The sequence below is a fragment of the Pelophylax lessonae genome, assembly GCF_965119305.1.
Source record: "Pelophylax lessonae genome assembly, chromosome: 5".
Lineage (NCBI taxonomy): Eukaryota > Metazoa > Chordata > Amphibia > Anura > Ranidae > Pelophylax > Pelophylax lessonae.
Genome location: NC_138772.1, coordinates 28,914,351 through 28,938,896, shown reverse-complemented (window position 1 = coordinate 28,938,896; position 24,546 = coordinate 28,914,351). Strand labels below are relative to the sequence as shown.

General features: G+C 44.4%; 1 protein-coding gene across 4 annotated transcripts in view; it reads left to right on the top strand.

Annotated features, from left to right (window-relative positions):
- NKTR (natural killer cell triggering receptor) overlaps nt 1–24,546 on the top strand; it is a 98,689-nt gene that overhangs the window by 36,269 nt on the left and 37,874 nt on the right. For 2 of the 4 annotated variants that reach the window (XM_082258555.1, XM_082258553.1), the window contains exons 5-9: nt 509–553; nt 12,685–12,772; nt 16,446–16,475; nt 19,410–19,555; nt 23,906–24,143. In XM_082258555.1, coding sequence (XP_082114681.1) covers nt 509–553; nt 12,685–12,772; nt 16,446–16,475; nt 19,410–19,555; nt 23,906–24,143 — 547 coding nt within the window. Of the gene's footprint in view, nt 1–508; nt 554–890; nt 919–12,684; nt 12,773–16,445; nt 16,476–19,409; nt 19,556–23,905; nt 24,144–24,546 lie in introns of all 4 variants that reach the window. The other 2 variants (XM_082258556.1, XM_082258554.1) reach the window with 2 other exon arrangements.

Here is a 24,546-nt window from a genome sequence, read left to right as displayed (position 1 = left end):
TATGGGTTTCGTCACATTGGACATTATCAGGGGCACCAATGTTAAGGATCTCATAGTGTGTTGTTGAATTTTTTTTTTTTCCCCTCACAAGTGTGGTTTTACTTGTTTCTATAGTAGCTGAGTGTCCCTGCTGTCAGAATACAGTGTCTCAGCTGGGAGGATTCCTCTATCCACCTTACTTGTGTGGATCGATGAGTCCATTTAAAAAAGATCCATCTATCACCAGCCTAAAACTCCTTTCACATAGGTGGCCTTGGGGTGGTAAAAACAGGCCGTTGATTCCCCTCCTCTAACCGCCCACCTACTCGCCTGAATAGCAGACATCCCGTCAGGTGAGTATTGGAGCTTTAACTCTCCAGCTTGACACCTGTCAGTCTTTCATGTAAGTGAATGGGTCAGCCACTGGACCTGCCATATGAAATGAAATGACTGATTTTGTAAAATCTAAAATGTTTGCCTTGTATATAATATCACATTCAGCTACTCAATTTCTGCTGTTACACGTTAGGTAACGGGAAAGGCGGAGAGTCGATCTATGGCGGTTACTTTAAAGGTAAGCCCTCTCTTGTGTTCTCGTCTTTTATCCCCCTTTTATGTTGCACAGAAAAGCCTAGAAGTGTGTAAGCCCGCCAGCGTTAGACGAGTTTCTTGCATGACTCTAATGTTGCATGAAAGCCAAGTGCATGTACCGGGCCTATAAGTTTATTTTCTTTATTTTTGTTGTTTTTTTATTTTTTTTTGTCATGTCCTAGCTGCCTAGTTTTAGAGAAGGGACCTCTAACTGTTCTGGTTTATCAGTGTCAATTTTCAGCATGGAGGCTAGGCAACTTTTTCATGAAAACTCCTCTATCTTCCTGCCTAAAACTGTCAACATATTCTTTTGTTTATAGAGATTGTGGTCTTTTGCAATATGAGAAGGTAAGAAACATAAGCTCAGTAACACAATTCACTATTTTTTTTTTTACCCTCCCCCCCGCACCCTCCCCAGTTAAAGGGATTCTGTCCTTCATCATGTTGGATTGTCTGTAAAAAAATAAATAAAAAAAAAGGTTTACAGTTTTGGAAGGAAATAACAATTCTGAGTTTATCGGCCATTTTCTCCATCTTCTTTTGTACTTTTGTCAACAATGTTTTTGGTTTGTTACTCTGAAAAAAAGAAATAACTAGTCAGTGGGAATAGGAAATTGTTGCCATTGCAGCTGCAGACAGTGAGGGTGAGGGAATTACTGCTATTCTGAGTAGCTTGGTTACCCCCTAGCTGTATTAATGGCCACAGACGGGGTGATTTCTGTACAATACGGCAAGGTGTGTTGTATCAAAGTTTGCAAACTTCCACATCTGCCTCCTTTTAATATTATTATAATACAGGATTTATATAGCGACAACAGTATACACAGCACATTACAATATAAAAGGGAGACAGTACAGTTGCAATACAAAAAAATACAAGAGGCTTTCAGCCAATCGGAAACGATCTCAGGACCTGCTTCCTGATTGGCGGGGAGGAGAATTAGTGTGACAATAGCGAAAATCATTTGCTGTTGTCACACAACTGGGTGGGCTCAGGGCGCTCAGTGTCCTGGTGCACGTGTGAAACTCAAAGCACACGGGCCGAATCTGGCCCGCCAGGCCATTTCATGTGCCTCGTTATCTACCTTGTCTCAGCAGTAGACAGCAAAAAGGACAGAACACCTCCACCAGATCCTGTACTTCTCCGTGCTGACGCAGAGAGACTCGTCCCACCCCATCTCAGCAGTCGACTGTAAGGGAGGAGGACAGAACTCCTCCTACAGATCTTGTCACCGCAGCCTCCCTTGACTGTGCCTCCCCTGATTCCAGCAGCTGACTTCAGCCCTCCTGTGGTTCTCCTCAAGACTTTGCACTTTCTGCTTCCCAACTCCGCTCCCACCTTCCTGGCAGCAGCACAAGGGGTAAGGGAGGGTGGGAGAGTCTTAACATCTGATGATTGCGGGGCTCTTGACATCAGATGTAAGGGGGGTGGCGCTTTGGACATCGTTTTATGATTATTATGAAAATAATACAATTCAATACCAGTCTTAAAAGGAGGATTGCAAACACAAACAAGCAATTCCTGGCGCTGAAGAACAGATGTTCAAGGATCCCAAAAATTGTGTCTAAGTTATGTGGGATGGACGGGTTAATGCCAAAAAGGCCAGTTTTGCCTCGTTTCCACTGAGCGGAACGGTTCGGGTCGGTACAGTTTGGAAGGGTTAGAATGGTCCGGTCTATTCAGGTGAGCGTTTCCACTGCAAGTCAGGCCACCAGGGACCATGCGGGGTTTACACCAAATGAGGTGTTTGTTTTCAAATGACATGAGCATTGATGGTTTCCTGTCCGCCAATCAGTGGACTCTATCGTGTGACGCCAGTAGCTCCGCCCTAACCGTACCGTACCATACATCTGAAGCAGGACCAGGAATGGTGCAGTTTGGTTCGGTTGTATGGGCCACTTTCATAATGGAAACACTCAAATTAGCGTACCGTACCGAACCGACACGAACCGATCCGCTCAGTGGAAACGAGGCATTAGTCATATCAGGGTTGCAGCCGACCCATGCCCAGGTCTTGACTGAGAGACATATAACACATCAGATAGATGGGTGTACTGGCGCTCCCAAGATGAATGACAAATAGGTACTTTGGAGTCTCACTTCTTGAAAAATAGTCACAATAAAAAATGTCAAATTTATTAAAACAATGTAAAAACACTGTAGTCAGCAGAAGGCGTCCAGCTAAAGGGCAATACCTTTGAGATGGTCCCAGGGATTGGGTGAAGACGCCTCTCCCGGTATTGAGGGGACAGCAGCAGCACTGAAGCCGTGAAGGTGGTGACCACTGGGGGCGATGGAAGGGGGGGAAGAAGCTCGACCCCCGTGTCCCAGACCTGCCGCAAGCTGTCCCACAGCACAGCGGCTTCGACTCCTAGCTCCCGGCGGCTGAGGGGGCGCAGGAGGATGACGTCATCGGCTGCTGTCAATCGAGTCACAGGAACCAGTGCAGCGCTTCAAGCCGAGCCTCATACCCGATGTGTGGGAGGCAGTCTCGCTGGACCGGACGCTCCACACTGAAGTGCGGGCTGCCTAACAGTGGGAGAACTTAGTAGCCACAAAAGGAGGATGACATGTTTCGGGCTATGCCCTTCATCAGATCTCTTCTGCTGACTACAGTGTTTTTACATTGTTTTAATAAATTTGACATTTTTTATTGTGACTATTTTTCAAGAAGTGAGACTCCAAAGTACCTATTTGTCATTCATCTTGGGAGCGCCAGTACACCCATCTATCTGTTGTGTTAAAAGGAGGATTGCACACCACTGGTATCAACCACAAGAAACAATATTGAAGACACGCCATGGCAGAACTATGGTTCTGTGGATGATACCAATGGTGTGCAACCTTCCTTTTCAGACTTGCACCATCTGCTACAGGAGTATGAGAGGGCATTGTGCCAGTCTGCACCCGCTCTTTACAGCTTAAGTCTTAACCACTTATAGACCGCCCACCGTGTATTTACATCGGTACTTTGACATTAAATACTGGGGTTATGGCAGCAAAAATGTTTGGAGATTTATGGCACACTTTTTTGCAAACTTTTTTTATTTTTAATTCTGATAACCTGTTGTATCGGCAGAAAAGTCCCCGCTTCTGTGGCCAGAGAAACACAAGCTGTACTCCTGACCAAGGGAGGAAAGAATTAATATGAGTCTGTAGCTATGCATGCCATTAGGTAACTAATGACCCCGGGGGTAACTAGGCCTGCGTGTGCTAGCGAGGGGGTAGTCAGACTTCTGTGCTTCTACACTGCTGTGGCCATTTTAGCAAGGTCTGTACCCACTGAAGGCTTTCTTTTTTGTTTTCTCTAAACAGTGTACTCAAATAGGTAAGTGTACACAGCTGGATGCTCCTTAGACTTTCTTTCCATTCTAGTTTGCCATATAATGTCATTTCTTGAACATTTTATATTCCTGGGAAAACTGACGCACACCGCTATGCAACAAAAAAAGAATTCCACTTAGTTTTCCTGAACACAGTTTATTAGGGACTGTGTTAACCTCCACCTTTTCCAAAATTAGTCTTCGGAGTTTGGATGATTGTGTTCTGTTGGCTTGTACTTGCCCTCTGGCAACGTTGGCTTTTCTTTTTTTTTAAAGTGAAAGTGCATTTATCCTTTATCTTTTGCCCTAACCTAACAAAATACACCCCCCTTCCTCGCACAGATGCAACTTTATCCTGATCTGATTGCTGCTTTTTTTTTTTTTTCTAACCTCTAGGTTTCGCTGTTCTGGCTCAATCTGCTCATTACAGTCCCATAAAATTCAATAAAGCTGTATCTTGAGGAAGGGAGACGACCTCAAAAACTTCCTATGGAACTTTAATGTGCAAGCATGGCCAGGACAGTAAGGGTCCTTTCACACGGGCGATCCGATCCACCTGTCAGTTTTTCAGGTGGAACGGATCGGATGCTCCATGCATCCCTATGGGGCAGCGAATGTCAGCGGAGACATCTCTGCTGACACCCACTGCTCTCCGATTCCGATCCTGTCCGTGAAATCCGTACGCATGGAAACCCTCTTTTCCATCCATCTGGCGGATCGGATCGGATGAGAACGGGGACCACCTGTCCCCATAGAGGACAGTGGGGAATCTGACAGCTTCGTCTCTGCACACAGAGCGGAGACGGAGCTGTCCTCTGTCTGCTCAGCGGGGATCGGCAGATCAATCCCTCCCTGAGCAGAACGGACCTTGTTGGACGGTGCGCCATGTGAAAGAACCCTAAAGACCTGCAGAGCTGAATGTAAACAAACACTGGAGGCCATGGCTGTTGGTCAAGGTGGGCAGGCATCTGTGGATGGGGAGGGTGGGTTATGTTCGGTCACGAGAAGGGTCCAAAAGAGTAAGCGCACTTTGTCTTAATATGCACTTCTCCCTTTAAGTGTCTGTCCAGACAAAAACTGATTTAGCATTTTGTGATAGATTCTGCTCAATTTAAAGTGGATCTATATGGATAAATTACGTTATATGATGGATTTCTTTTCAAAACAATATATATATATTTTTTTTTTTTCCCCTTCCTCGTAGTTCTTTTATCCGGTTTTACCCAGTGATGCTGCAGATGGGTGGGCTTTCTATCACAGGGTGTCATCATGGTCACCCTGTATTGCACACTTCCCAGAGCTACAGTCAGCTACAGGCTGACTTACTGATGCACATGTTCAGCTTAGATTTCAAAAATGGGATCCAGGGCTAGGATGAGCTCAGGCGGGCCTGGGCATGATTCTGAGCCCAACTATCCCATCAGGAAGCTGTCAAAGCCAACGGCGAGTCATAGGCAGCTGAGGCATTCACCACCCAGCAGCTGCCCTGTGGGGCAGGGAATTTCTCTGCCACCTGTGATTGGCTGTTGGCATTGATAGCTTCATGGCAGAATAGCTCAGAGGGTTTCAGACTCCTAGTCAGGATCTCTTCCTTTAACCCTTTCCATTCTTTGATTGGCAGCTTCTGTGAAGACTGTGCAATTGTAGCTAGGCTTATACGGGATGCTGTGTAATCTCTGTGATGTGTTCCCAGCTCTGCCCACCTGCTGCAACCATTACAAAGGGGTCCCAGTCTCCTTGCTGTTTTTGATTTTTTAATGATAAATTCCAGAAATTCATTAACTTTGTAAAAAGTGCAGGCACACCATGTGTTAAGTTGTAAATGCTGCCTGCCACATCATGGGCTTATCTCTATTATTTATATCAGAATGATTTGTGGCTCCACTTAAGGATACACTCCACACTCGAGTCTGTGAGAGAAGAGTGAGGCACCCCCCTCTGCTGCCCATTCACAGAAGCCTTTGTATTGTGTGAATGAGTTCACACAATACGAAGGCTTCTGTGATTGGGCAGGAGGAGGGGGAAGGGTGGGCATAGTAGCTGCACCAACTCTAAACTTGAATGGGCTGAGTCTGATAGAGCACAATAAACTTGTCAGATATAAAGAATAAAGATAAGCCCAGGAGTTGGCAGGCACCTCATTGTCACTTTTTACACAGGAGCCAAATTCTTTGAATTCAGCCTTTAATTTGAAATTTTGAAAAATGTTGCAGGAAGGTGGAGAACAATCCTAAAGGGGGCTGGAACCTACCAAGAGCCAGTAGATGCTCCTGCTCAGCATACTCCACCTGAAACTGAAATCCTGCTTTTCTGTGGACTGCCTTCTTTCTAAATAGGATTCCATCTCAAGAGTAACTCTGTGTGATATTCCAGGGTTACAGAGATAAGTCCTTCTGTAATAACAAGTAACAGTCAATGCTGCAAGAGAGTTTGTACAAGCCATCTAAATCATATGGAAGTCTCTGTGTTGGATCTAGAACACAGCATCTGTTGCTGATTTTTGGGATACCCGTTCATGGCATTTGTGCTGTTTAAAGTATATCTAAAGCCAAAACCCTTTTTCTTTCTCCATTTTTGCATATTGATAAAGTAGGGGGTGCTTAAAATCCCTTATCAGATTTTCTGTCATCATAGTCCCATTGTCATAATTATCCTTCTCTTCCTGTCCTGTAGACCCAATAGGAATTGAGGGGGGATCTCTCTAAAGTTAGGGAAATCCCCTCTAAAGACCCTCTTAAAGTGATTGTAAAGTCTCGTTTTTTTTTTTAATAACAAACATGTTATACTTCCCTGCTCTGTGCAGTCGGATTTGCACAGAGTGGCCCAGATCCTAATCTTCTCGGGTCCCTTTTCGTTGCTTCTGGCCCCTCCCTCCTTTTGAGTGCCCCCACAGCAAGCAGCTTGCTATGGGGGCACCCTAACCGAGTCACAGCTCCTTGTTTCCATTCAGGCACGGGGCGGCGACCCCCTCCCTCTCCTGATTGGCTGGCTGACTTTGACAACAGCGGGAGCCAATCACGCCGCGCTGCTGTCTCAGCCAATGAGAAGGGGAGTCCAGGGCAACTGAGACACTCCTGCAACATCGCTAGATCTAGATGGGGCTCAGGTAAGTATTAGGAGGGGCGAGGGGGCTTCTGCACACAGAAGGCTTTTTATCTTAATGCATAAGATCTTTTTAATCTTAAGCCTAGTACATGCGGGCCGAATATAGGGTGGCATTGGCCAGTTCAATAGAAACCGGTCAACATTTGGCCCGTGTGCAGGGCAGCCGGGTCTGTTCAGGCCCCTTCTTTCAAAGGGGCATGACTGAAAAAAATCTGCTGATTGTCATCCAATCAGCCAAAGGCTTAGAGCTCTGACCGGTGTGTCCGGGGGAGGGGACCGTCCCCCTGTCGGAACACAATAGATCAACGGAGCAGATTGCTGTACTAACATTGCATAGTTAGTACAGCAGCTCCTCTCAAGCTCTCCAGTTTTTTTTTCGTTCATCCCACTGAGTTGAACAATAAAAAACTGTGTATGTGTGTGTACCAGGCTTAAAAGTGTTCACCTTTTCTGAAAAAAATGAGGTGGTGATATAACATCCAACATCCTCCCCACCCCCCGTTCCCCGCTGCACTTACCTCTGTGGGTGATGCAGTTTAGGCATCCATGCAGTGGTCCTGGGATTTGCAAACTGCGCCGTTCTTCTTTCCCCAGGGATGCCAGGTCAGATCAGAACAGTTCTGATTGGTCATCCAATCCCAGCTTTGCTAGGGAATGGAGAGAACAGCGCGGTTTTCAAATTGCCCACGGAAGTAAGTGCAGTGGGGAGAGCATAGGTTGTGTGTTCCCTTTTTTTCCTGAGAAGGTGAACTAACACTTTAAGGCTCGCTTCACGCTAGCCCCACTCCAAAGTTGGGTGACTTTCAGTACAACTTTGGAACCTGACTTTGATATGACATTAATTCGACTGTTTACACTCTGTGGCATTGAAGTCGGACCAAAGTAGTGCAGGAACCTTTTTTTTTTAAGTCGGACAAACTTATGTAGTATCAGTTAAGACCGCTCTCATAGGAAACATTCAATTTCACATGTCATCCGACTTGGGGTCTCACAAGTCAGATCCTTTAGTCGCATCAGTGTGAACCAAGCCTAAAGCTGAATTCCACAAATTCAGCTACTTTGTAAAAGGCACACCATGAGTTCAAGGAGTTGTAAAGTCCGGAAGGCTTTTTTATCTTAATGCATTCTGTGCATTAAGATAAAAATCCTTCTGTGTGTAGCAGCCTCCCCAGCACCCCCTAATACTTTCCTGTGCCCCCTCTTTGTCCAGCGATGTCCTGGGACTCTCCCTCCTGGCTGAGATACAGCGCCCTTGGCTTCCGCGGCTGTCAATCAAAGTCAGTGAGCCAATTAGTAGAGAGAGGGTGTAGCTCGAATGGCAGCTCTGTGTCTGAATGGACACACAAAGCTGCAGCTCGGCTCGGGTGCCCCCATAGCAAGCTGCTTGCTGTGGGGGGCACTCGATAGGAGGGAGGGGCCAGGAGCAGGAATGAGGGACCCGAGAAGAGGAGGAGATCCGGGCTGCTCTGTGCAGAACCAACTGCACAGAGAAGGTAAGTATTGCATGTTTGTTGTTTTAAAAAAAAAAAAAACAAGACTTTACAATCAATTTTAAGTCCTAATAGCTGCCTGACACATCTTGGGCTTATCTTCATGTCCAACAGGTTTATGGCTCTGCCAGGGTGCACACTTCACACTTGTGTCTGTGAGAGTAGAGTGAGGGGCACACAGAGCATCTATGCCCGCCACTTCCCTTTGCTGCCCATTCACAGAAGCCTTTGTATTTTTGTGAATGAGCTCAAGGGCTTCTGAGATTTGGCAGAAGGAGGGGGGTGGGCATAATAGGGGCACGACTCTACACTTGAAGTGGTTGAGTCCAGCATTGAGCTCTGGAAGCTTTAGTGTTGGAGCACAATTAACCTGCCATATATTAATAGTAGAGACAAGACCAGGAGCTGGCAGGACTTAACTCATAAGATGCCTTTACTTTTTTTAGAGTTGCTGAATTCCTGCATTTCAGCTCTAAGCTCTCCATTGCAGTGTGTTAATGCACATGAGTTGTGACATACTATAGGGTAGCCCATTCAATAATGGGCTACCCTATAGTATGTCACAACTCATGTGCATTAACACACTGCAATGGAGAGCTTAGAGCTGAAATGCAGGAATTCACCCCATTGTGGTGCATTGGCAGCCCATTCAATAATGGGCTGCCAATGCACCACAATGGGGAAAACAAAACGGTGCACTACAATGCACGGCGAATGTCCTTCAGTGCGTTGGGCTCTACTGTTCCTTATATTGGGGGTTCCATTCACATAAGATGGCACTGCACATAGAGCCGGTGCATTGCCACAACACACAAGTGGGAATGGGCTCTTAGACAGTTGTCACCAGAACAGGTCAATCAATTGGGAGATTCACACCGTCTTTTGTTCTGTTGACAATTCGAGATTTGGGATTTTCCCATTCCCAGTGTCCAATGGTTGCCAGGACAAATAGGGTGCATATACCCAGACCGCAATAAAAACCTGACAGGAGTTCTAACCCTTCCACCCACCACCCCAAACTAAAAAATGCATTGGCTCTAGATATACTTTAATATCACTAGTAGATGGGTGTCCAAGCTATTATAAGCATAGTGTTGTTTACTTGTTTCTTGATGCAGGCACAGAATGGCAATGACATCCAATGAATAACGTGTGCCCCTACGCTCTTCCCGCTAACCCAGAGATACAGGGGGCTTGTGTTTACTAACTGAAAAACAAGAAGACAGTTTGGAGTTTGAGAAAATGGTCCAAATTTCCTTTCTTGTTTTCTTACCTGTGCTGATAAAACAAATGCAGATTTCTGATAGCAATGCCATATTCTTTTCTTTTTTTTTTTTTTTTTTACCCCCCCTGGTGTGTGAATCTTACAGGTGTACAGACTTCTAAGGTACCCATAGACAGATGATGAATGTTTGTCATTCATGGTTGATTCTATTATCGCGTGATCATTTAGAAAAATGTTGCAAGGAACTTACTCATTTACCATACTGATTTTCCATGAGGAATGCCATTCTGACCATATCATCCACATTTCTCACTCTGCTTTACGTACTTACACTTGGAAATCATGTTGATCCCAAATTGGTGCGCCAAACTGGCAAGGCAGCCTAGAATTCCTTGTCTCCTCTCCTTTCCTCTTCTCTCCTCTCCTCTCCCCCTTCCTCTCCCCTCTCCTCTCCCCCTTCCTCTCCCCTCTCCTCTCCCCCTTCCTCTCCCCTCTCCTCTCCCCCTTCCTCTCCCCTCTCCTCTCCCCCTTCCTCTCCCCTCTCCTCTCCCCCTTCCTCTCCCCTCTCCTCTCCCCCTTCCTTTCCCCTCTCCTCTCCCCCTCCTCTCCTCTCCCCCCTCCTCTCCTCTCCTCTCCCCCCTCCTCTCCTCTCCCCCTCCTCTCCTCTCCCCCCTCCTCTCCTCTCCCCCCTCCTCTCCTCTCCCCCCTCCTCTCCTCTCCCCCCTCCTCTCCCCCCTCCTCTCCTCTCCCCCCTCCTCTCCTCTCCCCCCTCCTCTCTCCTTTACCCTCCTCCTGCCAATTAAAGGAAGCATTTGTATTATGTGAACACATTCAGAAAATACAAAGGCTTCTCTGAATGGGCATCAGAGGGGTGAGGCAGGCATAGCTGCTCTGTGTGCTTTTCTCCTCTATCACAGCCACAGGTATCTCCGAGTGTAATTCCCAGCAGAGCAATAAACCTGTCAGATATAAATAATAGAGATGAGCCCAGGAGATGTCATGCAACTCCTTGGACTTAACTCATAGTGTGCCTTCACTTTTTACAAAGTTTCTGAATTCCTGGAATTTATCTTTAAAATTAGAGAAACACATGTATAGTAGTGGAGTTTCTAAGTTCTTGTACTACAGAACACTTCCCTCTATTCTTCTGTCTATAAAATACATGCATTCTGTAAATTCCTTAATGCCCTGAGAACCTTGCTTCTGTTGCACTGAAATCCCAATCAGCATTGTCAGCTGTTCCCGAGTTGTCAGGGAGAGAACACTGCTTCCCTATAAAGAACAGGGGCCCTTCATTGTAGGATGGGGGCAGGCTTTTCTACTCTGTGGCTGCTTTAAAAAAAATATATCTTATTTTGATTTGATGCACCTGGAATGTATTTAGATGACTTTAGGGATTAAAGCTGAACTCCAGGATTTCAGCAACTTTGTAAAAAGTGCAGGCATACTTTGATTTAAGTCAAACATGGTGCATGCCACCTCCTGGACTTATCTCTGTTTTTTTTACATCTGACAGGTTTATTGTGGAACATGGCTTTTAGATCTCCAACACGCTCTGGTCTAAACTCCTTCAAGTGTCGATTCGGTGAAGCTGATATGCCAGCCCCTCCCCTACTCCTGCACAGTCACAGAAGCCTTTGTACTAATGATCGACCAATATCGGTTTTTCATTGCCGATACCGATGTTTTGGCCAATGCATATCGGCCGATATGGGCCGATAATTTTTTACATTTAAACCCCAAACCCCTCCTCTGCACTTAAAAGCATTCAAAACACCAAGTTTGGCTGTTTGGAATGCTGTAATTTTTTTAAATCTGGCGCCAGACTGTACCCGGAAGTGATGTCACTCATGACATCACTTCCGGGTTTTTGCATGGAGACCCGATCCAAGCCGAATGCGGCTTTGTTCAGGTCTTCGGTGATCATGCAGGCTGGTTGCCTGGATCTCCCGATGGGACGGGAGACCCGGGCGAGTCGCGGAAGGCGGCGGGAGGGGAACGTCTCAGCGGCATTGGTTGTCATTACCAGACAGCCGACCGTTGGCTATGGACGCCGGTACCGGGGTGATGCCTCTAGCTGCAGATATCACTCCGGTACAAGCACTTTCCAGAAATATCGGCAATATCGGTAACCTCCGGGGGGCCCATTCCGATATATCGGGAAAAGTGCATATCGGCCCTCGATATATTGGCTTTGTATTATATGAACTAGTTCAGAAAATATAAAGGCTTATGTGAATGGGCATCAAAGAGGGGAGAGGTGGGCAGAGCTGCTGTGTGTGCTGCTCTCCTCCCGCAACCCCTAATGTATCCTTTCGGGAGCTTAATAAACCTGTCAGATATTAATATTAGAGATAAGTCCAGGAGATGACGTGCACCTTGTTGGACTTCACTCATAGTATGTCTGCACTTTTTACAAAGTTTTGAATTCCTGGAATTCAGCTGTAAAGTCTGTTGTAATCATTTGTACACCGTACACAATTTGACAACTGATCATGCTCTCAGACGTTCTTCTGAAGTCTTTGGGTACCTTCACAGGTCTGTCGCTAAATAAGAAACACAGCGCAGTTACAAAGTGTGAGCTTTTCCGAATTGTATTGATCAGTCTGCGGGACAATATAACCGCACAAACGATCTGCTGTACGACAGCACCTCTTTCTCTCGTATTCCACGTGTAACGTGCCTCTGTCTATGCGTCTGCTTTGTTTTTGGGTGTTTGCCTAACCTCTTGTGTGGCAGGGAAGATTTTATTTACGATGAGGGAAATAACTGCTACTGATGTCAGTAAAATGTTCAGTCAGTGCTTCCCTCGCTGCCAGCTCTCCTGAACACACACACACACACGATAGCTGGGTTCAAGTCTTCAAAGCTTCTTTGTGTATTTATCACTCAAACTTCCTTCGCAAACTTCTTAACGTTTTATTTTTATTTCTTGTTTTTCCTTCTCTCTTTTTCTTCTTCTCCTCATAGATGAAAATTTTATTCTCAAGCATGACCGCGCATTCCTCTTGTCCATGGCAAACCGTGGGAAGCACACAAACGGCTCTCAGTTTTTCATGTGAGTTTTTCATAAATCTGCGCATCTTCTTTCTGACAGCTAGGATCCCAGAACATCAGACTGACATTTTGCTAAAGCTGAACTCCAGGAAGTAAGCCACTTAGAAAAATGTGCTGGCATATTATGGGTTAAATACACAAAAAAATGGAAAATATCCACGCTAAAAGTGATAACAATAAAACGCAACAAAGTAGCAGCCAGCATAAAATGTTGTTGATAGCAAAATATAAAAATACATAAAGTTCATATGCAGCACTAAGATGAAATAAAGATCTAATGGTCCGTTTTCACAGCAGGAGGATGAAATCCCATCACCAGCATCAGTGTAGGTGGACAGCACCGCAGTGCTCAAAATATCTCCTTACCAGAGCCAAAAATTAAATGGATGTGTAGAGAAATGGTCCTCAGCAGCATTCAAGTTAACAGCCTCCTCAATACACGCCTCCACTAGGCAGGGGATAATAAGCTCCACTCCAAACATATACCCATGCTGGGCTACAGAGATCATGTGTTAAGTCCAACTAGGTACATGCCACCTTCTGGACTTTTATTTACTGTAGTGAAAATAATTATTTGACTCTGCAGATTTTGTAAGTTTGCCCACTTTCCAAGAAATGAAGGGTCTATAATTTTTATAATACGTGTATTTAAAAATGATAGAGACAGAATATCAACCAAAACTCCAGAAAAAACAGAGCATACAAATGTTCTAAATTGAGCGCCAATAGCTCCCGCTGCTGTCACTCAAATTCAGTTAGCCAGTGAGGAGAAAGGCGGCGAGGCTGAACCGCGGCACCGTGTCTGAATGGACACAGGGAGCAGGGGCTCAGCTCAGGTGCCCCCATAGCAAGCTGCTTGCTTTGGGGGCACTCAACAGGAGGAAGGGGCCAGGAGCACTGAAGAGTGACCCGAGAAGAAGAGGATCAGGGCTGCTCTCTGAAAAACCACTACAAAGAGCAGGTAAGTTTAACATGTTTGTTATTTTTATAGAAAAAAAAAAAAGACTTTACAATCATTTTAATTCCACATTAAATGTAAGAAATGTTTTTGATCTGGCGCCCAAAAAAAAAAAAAATCTATGGCTATGTCTATTGTTAAACTGCTTAGGGGTATAATTGCTGCTAATTGACTGCAAGTGAATGCAGCAACAAGGTAGAGGATAAGAAGAAAAAAATCAGTGCAAAAATACTCTGTGTATCTTACCCTAAGATGGTGTGTGTGTATATATATATATATATATATATATATATATATATATATATATATATATATATATCTCACTCAATATATTTTGGCTACAAAAAGTGCGTAGTGCTAAATTAATAATTATTAAATCTTTATAACATCTGCAGTGTGCAAAAATATTATCCAAAGTGTTTGTGCAAATATATGCAAACATACTATATAAATTATCAACAATTCATATCCGTGACAAACTCAGTGCAATTAATACACATAAAATTCATAAATAGAAGTATAAAAATTAGTGGTCATTAAAAAAATCCCAAGAAAAGTCCAGTAAAGTGCAAAAAAGTTGCAAAAATATTTGCACTTTTTTTGCACATCAATATTTGTAGTTACAAATCTTCAACAGAAGGTGTGCGCCAAACACTTTGGATAATATTTTTCAACTATGAAGATTCCAACTATGAACTCCACTATATAACTATATAACTCATTCCAACTATGAAGATTTAATAAATATTTAGCACTGCTCACTTTTTGTAGCCAAAACATATATATGGGTGATATATATATTTTCTTAGGGTAAGATACACAGAGCATTTTTGCGCTGATTTTTTTCTTTTTAAATTTACATTAAGGCTGTCAGCAGATCGGCCTCTACAAATCCGTCAGTTCCTTAAAAATAGAGAGCAACTGAGCATATGCAGAGCAGAGGAGTGTTTGAGTGAATTTTAAACATTATAGGCATTTCTTTTTAATGTTTCATTTATCTATACTTTCAAAAAAGGGATCAGCCTGAAGTGATCTAGCAGGACTTAATTTTTTGACTAAAAGTTCCACTTTACAAGTCAAGTCGACAGTAGCATGCACCTTGTAGGACCTAAATTTTGAAGAGATATTGCTAGAGATGAAGTAAGAAGCACCACATCCCTTTATTTGAAGTAACTACAATGGAGGGGGGCAAGTGGGACTTTAACGGTGCTAAATGATGGAGAAAAATCTGAATTCTCAAAAATTGTACATTTTATTACACATAGAAAGTGAGGACAAGACAATACATCAATATAAAATGATAAAATCAAGAAAATGCACTCGAAAATATTAACTCATACGCGAGTTGATATTTTCGAATGCATTTTCTTGATTTTATCATTTTATATTGATGTATTGTCTTGTCCTCACTTTCTATGTGTAATAAAATGTACAATTTTTGAGAATTCAGATTTTTCTCCATCATTTAGCACCGTTAAAGTCCCACTTGCCCCCCTCCATTGTAGTTACTTGTAGGACCTAACTTCTAGTATGCATGCACATTATACAAAGTGGCTGAATTCCTGGAGTTAAACTTCTTAAATAAAAACATAGGCATGCTCCGATTTAGGGTCTCGGAATAATGTCACACTGATCATTCAAGGTCCCAGAACAATGACACACTGATATATTTGGTCAAAAATCAATGACACACTTACACTTGAGGGTCCCAGAACAATGATTTTTCTGATTTGGGATGGTAGAATAATCACACATTGACGGGTTCCAAAAAAGTTTAGTATGCTAAGAATTGAGTTACCAGAGCAATAACAGTCACTTGGGTTTCTCAGAACAATGATAGGCAGGCACTTGAGGGTCCCAAAGCAATGAAACACTGACTCTGGGGTCCCAAAGCAATGACACACTGACTCTGGGGTCCCAAAGCAATGACCCCAGAGTCAGTGGGTCATTATGTTGGGACCACAGAGTCAGTGGGTCATTATGTTGGGACCCCAGAGTCAGTGGGTCATTATGTTGGGACCCCAGAGTCAGTGGGTCATTAGGTTGGGACCCCAGAGTCAGTGGATCATTAGGTTGGGACCCCAGAGTCTTTGGGGCCCCAAAATGACACACTGACACTGGGGTCTCCAAACCATAACATAGTGACTCTAAAATCCCAAAACAGTGACACACAGGCTCCTGGAGTCCTAGACCCATGACACATTTATGCTTGCGAGTCCCATTGACACCTGCACCTGGAGGATTGGAGTCCTTGAGCAATGACACACTGACATTTGGTGGGGTCAAAGAACAATGATGCATTGTCTCTATAGTTCCAAACAGTGTCACCATGACTCTGGGGTCCCAAAATAATGGCAATGTGACTCTGGGGTCCCAAAACAATGGCACAGTGACTCTTGGGTCCCAAAACAATGACACCAGACCTGTGACATATTTACATTTGTGAGTCCCATTGACACCTGGTGGATCAAGGTCCTTGAACAATGACGTACTGACACTTGATAGCGTCTCAAAACAAAGACACTTGGAGGCAAACCATTTTGCAGTAAACCATTTTTCAGAATCTAAAGCTTACTATAAAAATGGTTTACTGAAAAGTAATTTTAGATTTCTTCGGCTGTCACATTGATACATTGACAAGTGTGTATCTGTTAGATTTTTTTTTAATGCCCTGTGTAATTCTTTATTTTTCTTTTCATTCTATTACATTATGAAGAACAACAAAAGCGGCACCGCATCTCGATGGGTACGTTCTTCTTAAGTCTCTATGAATTATTAACTTGTATTATCTGTGTTAGGAAACTAAAAGTTGATCAGAAGCAGAGTACAAAAAAAGGTTACTTACGTTTAAAGCGGACCTTCACCCAAAAGGGGGAAGTTCCACTTGTTTGCATTTTTTTTTTTTTGTACAAACTTTATTTGAGGTGCACAAAACGCACACTTCATTCATGGCGTTGTGCAGCAGTGCACTCATTTGGTGCCCCTAATCACGTGATCACTTTGACAACCAATCGCTGTGATCACATGAACCGGAATCCAATGTTACGCCTCCAGCAACTCCTGGCGGTGGGAAAGGGTTAAGCAGTTAAGTAAATCTTCTTTCTCTTGCATTCATTGATGGACACAGCTCCTGATCATCTTAATCATTGGGTTATACTGCCCCCTACAGATGTAGGACACTAGGCAGAAAAAAAAGCCAGGAAGGAAAGTAAGGTGCTTCCAATTCTGGATCTCAAGGCGCTGAACTGCTTTGTACATTTGCAGAAGTTCAGAATGGAGTCCATTCGCATGGTGGTGGCATCCCTGCATCAGGGGGGTTTTCTTGCCCCTATCGGCATCAAGGGCGCTTACCTTCACATTCCAATATGTGCCGGTCACCAGCGCTTCCTCCGCCTTGCTGTGGGAGAGGAGCATTATCAGTTTGTGGCGTTACCCTTTGGTCTCGCCTCTGCTTCTCGGGTCTCCACAAAAGTGTTGGCCCCGGTGCTAGCATTGTTAGACCAGCAGGGGATCGCGGTACTGGGCTACTTGGACGACCTCCTTCTGCAAGCTGAGTCTCCTACCGCTTTGGTGGAAAACCTGGAGATCACCAAATGAACTCTGAGGGAGTTCGGCTGGATTCTGAAATTTGCAGAAGTCTGCTCTAGTTCCGTACACAAAGCTAGACTATCTGGATCTGACTCTGGACTCAGCCTTAGCCAGAGTGCTCCTTCTTCTGGACAAACTCCAGAAACTGCAGGCTGCAATTCATCTCCTGCTGTCCAGCAGATGGTCATCCTTCCGGACTTGCATGCGGGTGCTGGGCCTGATGGTTTCTAGCTTCAAGGCGGTTCTGTTTGCACAGTTCCATATGAGGTCCATTGAAAGGAAGATTCTCCCTGCAAAGGAAGATTCTGGGCAGCTGGGAAAATAATCTGCAGTCTCTGGACAATCAGACCCGGCTGAGCCGTGGAACGAAAAGTAGTGTCCCTGATATGGTGGTTTTGTTCTCTGGCACTTAGGCTGGACAAATCCTTCCTCCCCTTGTATTGGACATTGGTCACCACGGATGCCAGCTTGTCCGGGTGGGGAGATGTCCTCGGCATAAATTCTGCTCAGGATCCGGGGCGATTAGGGTGTACCTGGCAGCTACGGAGTCTTTTAGGAAGTCAGATTCACTATTTGTGCTCACAGATGGGCCTTGGAAAGGGTTGTGTGCTTCCTCTGCAACCATTTGCAGATGGATCAGGCAGACGGTGATTCAGGCCTATTCTATCAGGGGTCAGGTTCCTCCTTTCCCTGTCAAGGCGCACTCTACTCGGGGTACTCACTGGCTCCTGGGCCTTCCGTCATCAGGAGTCAGTGACACAGGTTTGCAAGGCGGCCACCTATTTATCGGTGCACACTTTCACAAAGTTCTATAAAGTGCATTTGTTGGCCTCTGCAGATGCTTCTTTTGGCCGCAAGGTTTTGCAGGCTGCTGTTTAGAGGACCTGGTCCTCTTTGAGGGTGTATTGTTTTTTTTCAGGTGGGCTCCAGTCGTCTTGGTTTAGCTCCTGTTTACCCGGTTGGCTATAGCCTTGGGAATTTCTTTTTCGCTGATCCCACCCCTCATCTTTAACACTACTTTGGGACGTCCCAATGGTTAAGAAGATCAGGAGCTGTGTCCGTCAATGAACAAAACAGAAAATGAGATTTTTGACTTACCGTAAAATCCATTTCTCTGATGTTCATTGATGGACACAGCACCCAACCCTCTGTGGAGTTGTAATTCTTCTGACACTGCTTGTAACATAACTGAGTACCTATAACAGAGAGAGAGAGGGAGTATACCCCCTGGGACTGCCCATAGGTGTAGCCAGACCTTTTTTCTGCCTAGTGTCCTAATTGGGGGCAGTATAACCCAATGGTTAAGGAGATCAGGAGCTGTGTCCGTCAGTGAACATCAGAGAAATGGATTTTACGTTAAGTCAAAAATCCATTACTTTTTTTTTCTTTGCTCTTAAAATAAAAGCTGATTGTTTGCCAGCACCCCAGGCAGTGGTATTTGGCTTATACCAACCCCTGTTACTGTCACTTTTTCTGCTTGAATAGCATGTAAATGCTAACAAAAATATAAACAAGGACATGTGAAGCATGTAAAAAAAAGGAATATACAGAATATTGTCATCACCAAAATGCAATGGTTTCTGACTGTAGTTGACTTTTATAGTATAAAAAAGGGAAACTTTTTTTTTTTTTTTTTACATTGGGATAGAGTGAAGGGGGATTAGTACCCCTTGTGAGATTTTTATTGCTATCTGTGCCCCTATTGGGGAGATTCACCCTCTCTATTTGTCCTGTTTACCAATATCATTGAAAGTAAAAGAAAATCCCAAATTTTGGGTTGTCCCCAGAATAGTAATAAAGGGGAAATCTTCCAATGGAGACACTAGTTATGGTGACACACCGGGATTCTTTCACTTTGGTGGGAGTTTTTTTTAACTTCCTGTTTTGGCTATGGGACAGGAAGTGAAGAGAATTCTCCCCAGTGGGACACAGATGGCAAAAAAAATAAAATCTGACAGGAGTTATAACACTCCGTTAATCTATCCAAAATGGGGGGAAAAAAAAATAAGTTTTGCCTTAAGTTACACTTTAAGATCTTTGTCACAAACAGCCATCACCAGATAACCGTTTGCATTTGCCCCGTGTTTTGCAGTGTCCATGTTGTGTTTGGACTTGTAATTTCTGGTTTTGAGGTGATTGAAAAGATCGAGAGCCAGAAGACCGATGCAGCCAGCCGACCGTACGCAGATGTGCGAATTGTGGACTGTGGCCTGGTGGGCTCTAAATCCACCAAAGACGGTGAGTGCTTGCTGGACAAATCGTAAAATCCCAGTATAGAATCCAAAAGTGCGAGTTTGTGGGCTACAATCGTTGGTTTTGTTAACATCTGTAGTTTAGTCTTCTGGGAGCACTCTCCTCTGGGGTCCTGTAGGCTTTGACATATTTCTATTTCACCCTTCTTCCATATTCATACAGATAAATGCATGCAAAGAGTTTTATAAAGGAGGGATGTTTTAGCAGGGTTTTACCTTAACCACTTTAAATTCAGAACTATTCTGACACATATATGTAAAAATCTGCATTTATTTTGCTAGAAAATGACTTAGAAACCCCAAACATTATATATTTAATAGTATAGTAGAGGCACTAGAGAATAAAATGGGGGGTGTTGCAATTTTTTGTCACACGGTATTTGCGCAGTGGTTTTTCAAATGGAGATTTTTTTGGGAAAAAAAATACACTTTAATGAATTTTAGTGCCCGCAAATGCAATATAAAACCCAATTTTTTGGTAACTTATAAAAGATGATGTTACACTGAGTAAATAGATACCAAACATGGTTTATTAAATTGCACACGCCCGTGGTTTGGAGATAAACTATGGTACATTAAATTATCCGTAGGTGACACTTTAAAAACCTTTACTGGTTACCACTTTAGATTTACACAGGAGGTCTGCTGCTAGCTTTATTTCTCTCGCCGTGATGTTCGCGGTGATACCTTACATGTGTGGTACGATCGCTATTTACGTATGTGTTGGGACCTACCTTTGCCTTTGCGCACGGTGGGGACAGGGGCGCTTTTAAATATTTATTTTATTTAATATTTTATCTTTACGCTTTTTTTTTTTTTTCTATTAACTATTTTGCTATCACTAGAGAAGAACAACATCCCTTGTGATAGCAAGGGCAGTGACAGGTACTCTTTTTACTGAGAGATTTGGGGTCTTTCCTCACCTCTGCACTTAAAAGCATCGGATCAAACCGAGATTGATTTGACCAATGCTTCCCCAGCCAGTACAGGCATGCCCCACTTTATGTACACAATGGGACCAGAGCATGTATGTAAAACGAAAATGTACTTCAAGTGAAGCAACACCTTTTTTCACTTAATGCATGTAAATACAATAGCTCTATAGCAAATCTTGGTCAGCTTGACATGGCACTGCTCCCAAACCAAGTGACAAGGACACCAAACCTGGTGGGCATGTTGAGGGGACCCAGGACTATGACATGGTAGATTACCTAGGCAAGCTGGCTACAAAATAGGATACGTTGTAGTCCTGGGTCCCCTCTTGGTGCTCGCTAAGTTTGTTGTCCCTGTCACTTATGGTTTGGGAGCAGTGCCATGTCAAGCTGACCAAGATTTGCCATAGTAGCCAATGTTAGACAAGGAGTGGTGCCATGTCAAGCTGACCAAGATTTCTCATAGCAATGTTAAAAACCAGGAGTAGTACCATGTCAAGCTGTGTCCGTAAAGTGAGTGTATGTAAAACAGGGTATGCCTGTAGTAGCTTGTTACCATCCTGGCAAAACCAGAAGTGACTAAATACTCAATGCTTACTGTTTCCCAGACCATAGAGATGATCAGGGACGTTCCAGGTCTTCGTCATCTCTATAGTCAGCCGGGGGAACCACTGGCTTCAGTCCTGGACTCTCTGGTGGGGCAAGAGAGCCCCTAAAGGTGGCAGGGTGGGGCGTGACCTCCTTCCGCCTCTTGTAAAAGGGATTCTGTGGCAAATTAGCCCATCACCAACTGTAACATTTTTTTTTTTTTTTAACTCACCAGGATGGTGCCTGTAGCTACAGGCATCAATCATCCCAGTATAACCACTTCAACCCTGGCTGAAGTGGTTAAAGGTGTTGTACACTTTCAGATGTTTTTGTTGTTTTAATTAGATATGAATGTGCTGTTGGTTAGCCTAACCTTGTTGATGTGTTCACTTGTTGTGGCTGCAGTTTGTAGTTTCATGGCTGATTGATTTCTCTATGACTCCATTCCCTTAGTTTGTCCCTAGTCACTAAAGAGACAGACAACGTCTTGTTTAAGGTTACATAGGGGTTTATTTACTACGGTGGAGTGCAAAATCTGATGTAGCTCTGCATATAAACCAACCAGCTTCCAGGTTTCTTTTATCAAAGCTTAAAGCGGAGTTCCACCCTGGGAATACTTTTTTTTTAATAAAAATACCCCCGGGACAGTCAAGGCTAGTACATTCCACAATGGATAGCCTCTGATCTGTCCCGGGTTGCACTTACCTTTTTAGATGAAATACTTACCTTGAAAAAGTATTGTCCAGCGCTGCCATCTCAGGTGTGGGCAGCTTGAAGCCAGCGTGATCCTCTTCTGCGTCTTCCGTCGTCTTCGGTCCCACGATGCACTGCACCGGCCCCGCCGTCACTTCCGGTGCCGCAGCGTCATCCCTCCACAGCTTCTGGGCATGCCCAGAAGCTGTTTAGCAAGGTATGACGCGCCTGCACTGGAACTGACGTCGGGGCCGGTGCAGGCGCATTGATTCCTGGGAGTGATGACGTTCAGCTCCCAGGAATCATTGCAGAGCCAGGAAGTGACGAATCGCCGTAGCCGCCGAGGGGAGGAAGAGGAAGTAAGGTAAGTATATTTTCTTCTAAACCAGGTAAGTACAAAAAAAAAAAAATTGCGATTATAGCGGAGTTATTAGGGTGGAACTCCGCTTTAATTGAACAAGCTGAAGTTAGAAGCTGATTGGCTACCATGCACAGCTGCACCAGATTTTGCACATTCCAGTTTTAGTAAATCAACCCCATAGTGTCCAGTCTATATCTTGCCATTTCCTGTGTGTTGCATCACAAATGTGGGAGTGCTAATGTGATAAAAACACATCTCTTCCAGTATGGGGAACTCCCTGGTAATTGTTCTACCAGTTTGTGTCTGTGTCAGATCTAATTACTGTTTGGCTCCCACCTGCATCATTGTTAGACAGAGACCCAGGGGTTGCAGGAGGTGTAGTTTCTTCACAGGAAGTGTCAGTTCTATGACTGCAGAGGTCATGCCATATACCTCATGCTTGAACACAAGCGGAAACTTCTGACACAAATGTAAGCTGTATGTACAGGGCAAAAGAAACAACACCATGAAACTACATGTTCATTGTACATCCTATGCAGACGAAAAACACAAAATAATAAGAAAATACAACGTAGTAAGGTTTATAATTCCTTTGAAGTGACTCCAAAGATAAAAATAAAAAATGGTTTTGCACAGAGCAGCCCTGATCCTCCTCTTCTAGGGTCCCCCGTCGGCGTTCCTGACTCATCACCACTGCCAAGTGCACCCATAGTAAGCTGCTTGCTTACTTCGGAGTCCATTGACGCACACAGCGCAGCTCGGCCCGACCCCACGCTCCCTCCTCACTGGCTGTTAGTGACAGCAGCAGGAGCCAATGGCTCCCGCTGCTGCCTCTGTTCAGTGAGGAGAGAGATTTGGGAGAACCGGTGCTCCAGTGCACATCACAGGATTGAGATGGCGCTAAGGTAAATATAAGGGAGAGCCGGTAGCTGCTTGGAATTTATTCATAGAATTAATCTCCTGAGGAAGATCCTGCCTCCCCCCCTCCCTCCTTTTCTCTGGCGGAATAGGGTATTAACCACTTAAGGAGCGCCCCACGCAAATATACTGGTGCAGGGTGGCTCTCCTGCACGAACCGACGTACCTGTATGTAAGCTCGTGCTCCTGGGTCTGGGGCTCAAGCCGCCAGTGACCCACTCCCACTGTGATTGGTTCAGTGGGTTTGGTGGACGCGATGTTCGCTGGGACCCGCTGATGGCTTAAAGAAGAGGCAGAACGAATTCTGTCACAGAGGAGATGGAGATCTTGTGTCTCTGCTAAGCAGAAACACAGATCTCGGTCTTCCTCTGGTTAAGCCACCCCACACACAGTAATCACTCCGCAGGAGCGTACTTAACCCTTTGATTGCCCCTGATAACCCCTTCCCTGCCAGTGCCATTAGTACAGTGACAGTGCATTTGTCTAGCGCTGATCATTGTATTGGTGTCACTGGTCCCCAAAAAGTGTCACTTAGTGTCAAATATGTCCGCTGCACTATCGCAGTCTCGTTAAAAATTGCTGATCACCGTCATTACTAGTAAAAATAAAATCCATAAATCTTTCCCCTAGTTTGTAGACGTGATAACTTTTGCACAAACCAATCAATATACACTTATTGGGTTTTTATTTTTTTTACCAAAAACATGTAGCAGAATACATATTTGCCTAAATTGATGAATACATTTCGATTTTTTTTATTGGGTATGTTATATAACAGAAAGTAAAAAGTGTTAGATTTCCACTTCATCAATAAAGCAGTCACTTGTGTTTTCTCATTTTATAGTCCCAGAAAAAGTCAAGCAGGCCACTTCTGCATCTGAGGAATCCGATTCCACTTCAAAGTCATCTAAGTCATCTTCATCATCGTCATCCTCAGAGTCTTCCTCTTCTGATAGCGAAGAAGAAGCTGAAAAAAACAGGAAGAGGAAGCGCAAGCGGAAAGTCAAAGTAAAGAACCCAAAGAAAAGACGCAAGGAGAATCGACAAGAGGTGAAGGAGGACAATCCCCCGAATCAGCCCAGGTATGTTGGGCTCCGGAAATTTCCTGATGAATCCCTTTCCTCTCAGGGAAGTGGTCTCTGATAGTCCGCTCCCAGAACCAATAAGAATCTTCCCTTATCCCCTGTTTTCTTCCCTCATTCACATTGAGGACATCTCCTGGGGTTCACTTTTAGGCCTCATGCACACAGGACGTTTTTACAGCGGCTGTTTTTGCGTCAGACGTTTTTTTCTGCAGCCAATAAACCCCCCAGCGTGTTCTCCTATGTCTCCCCAGCATGTTCTCCTATGTCTCCCCGGCATGTTCTCCTATGTCTCCCCAGCATGTTCTCCTATGTCTCCCCAGCATGTTCTCCTATGTCTCCCCAGCATGTTCTCCTATGTCTCCCCAGCATGTTCTCCTATGTCTCCCCGGCATGTTCTCCT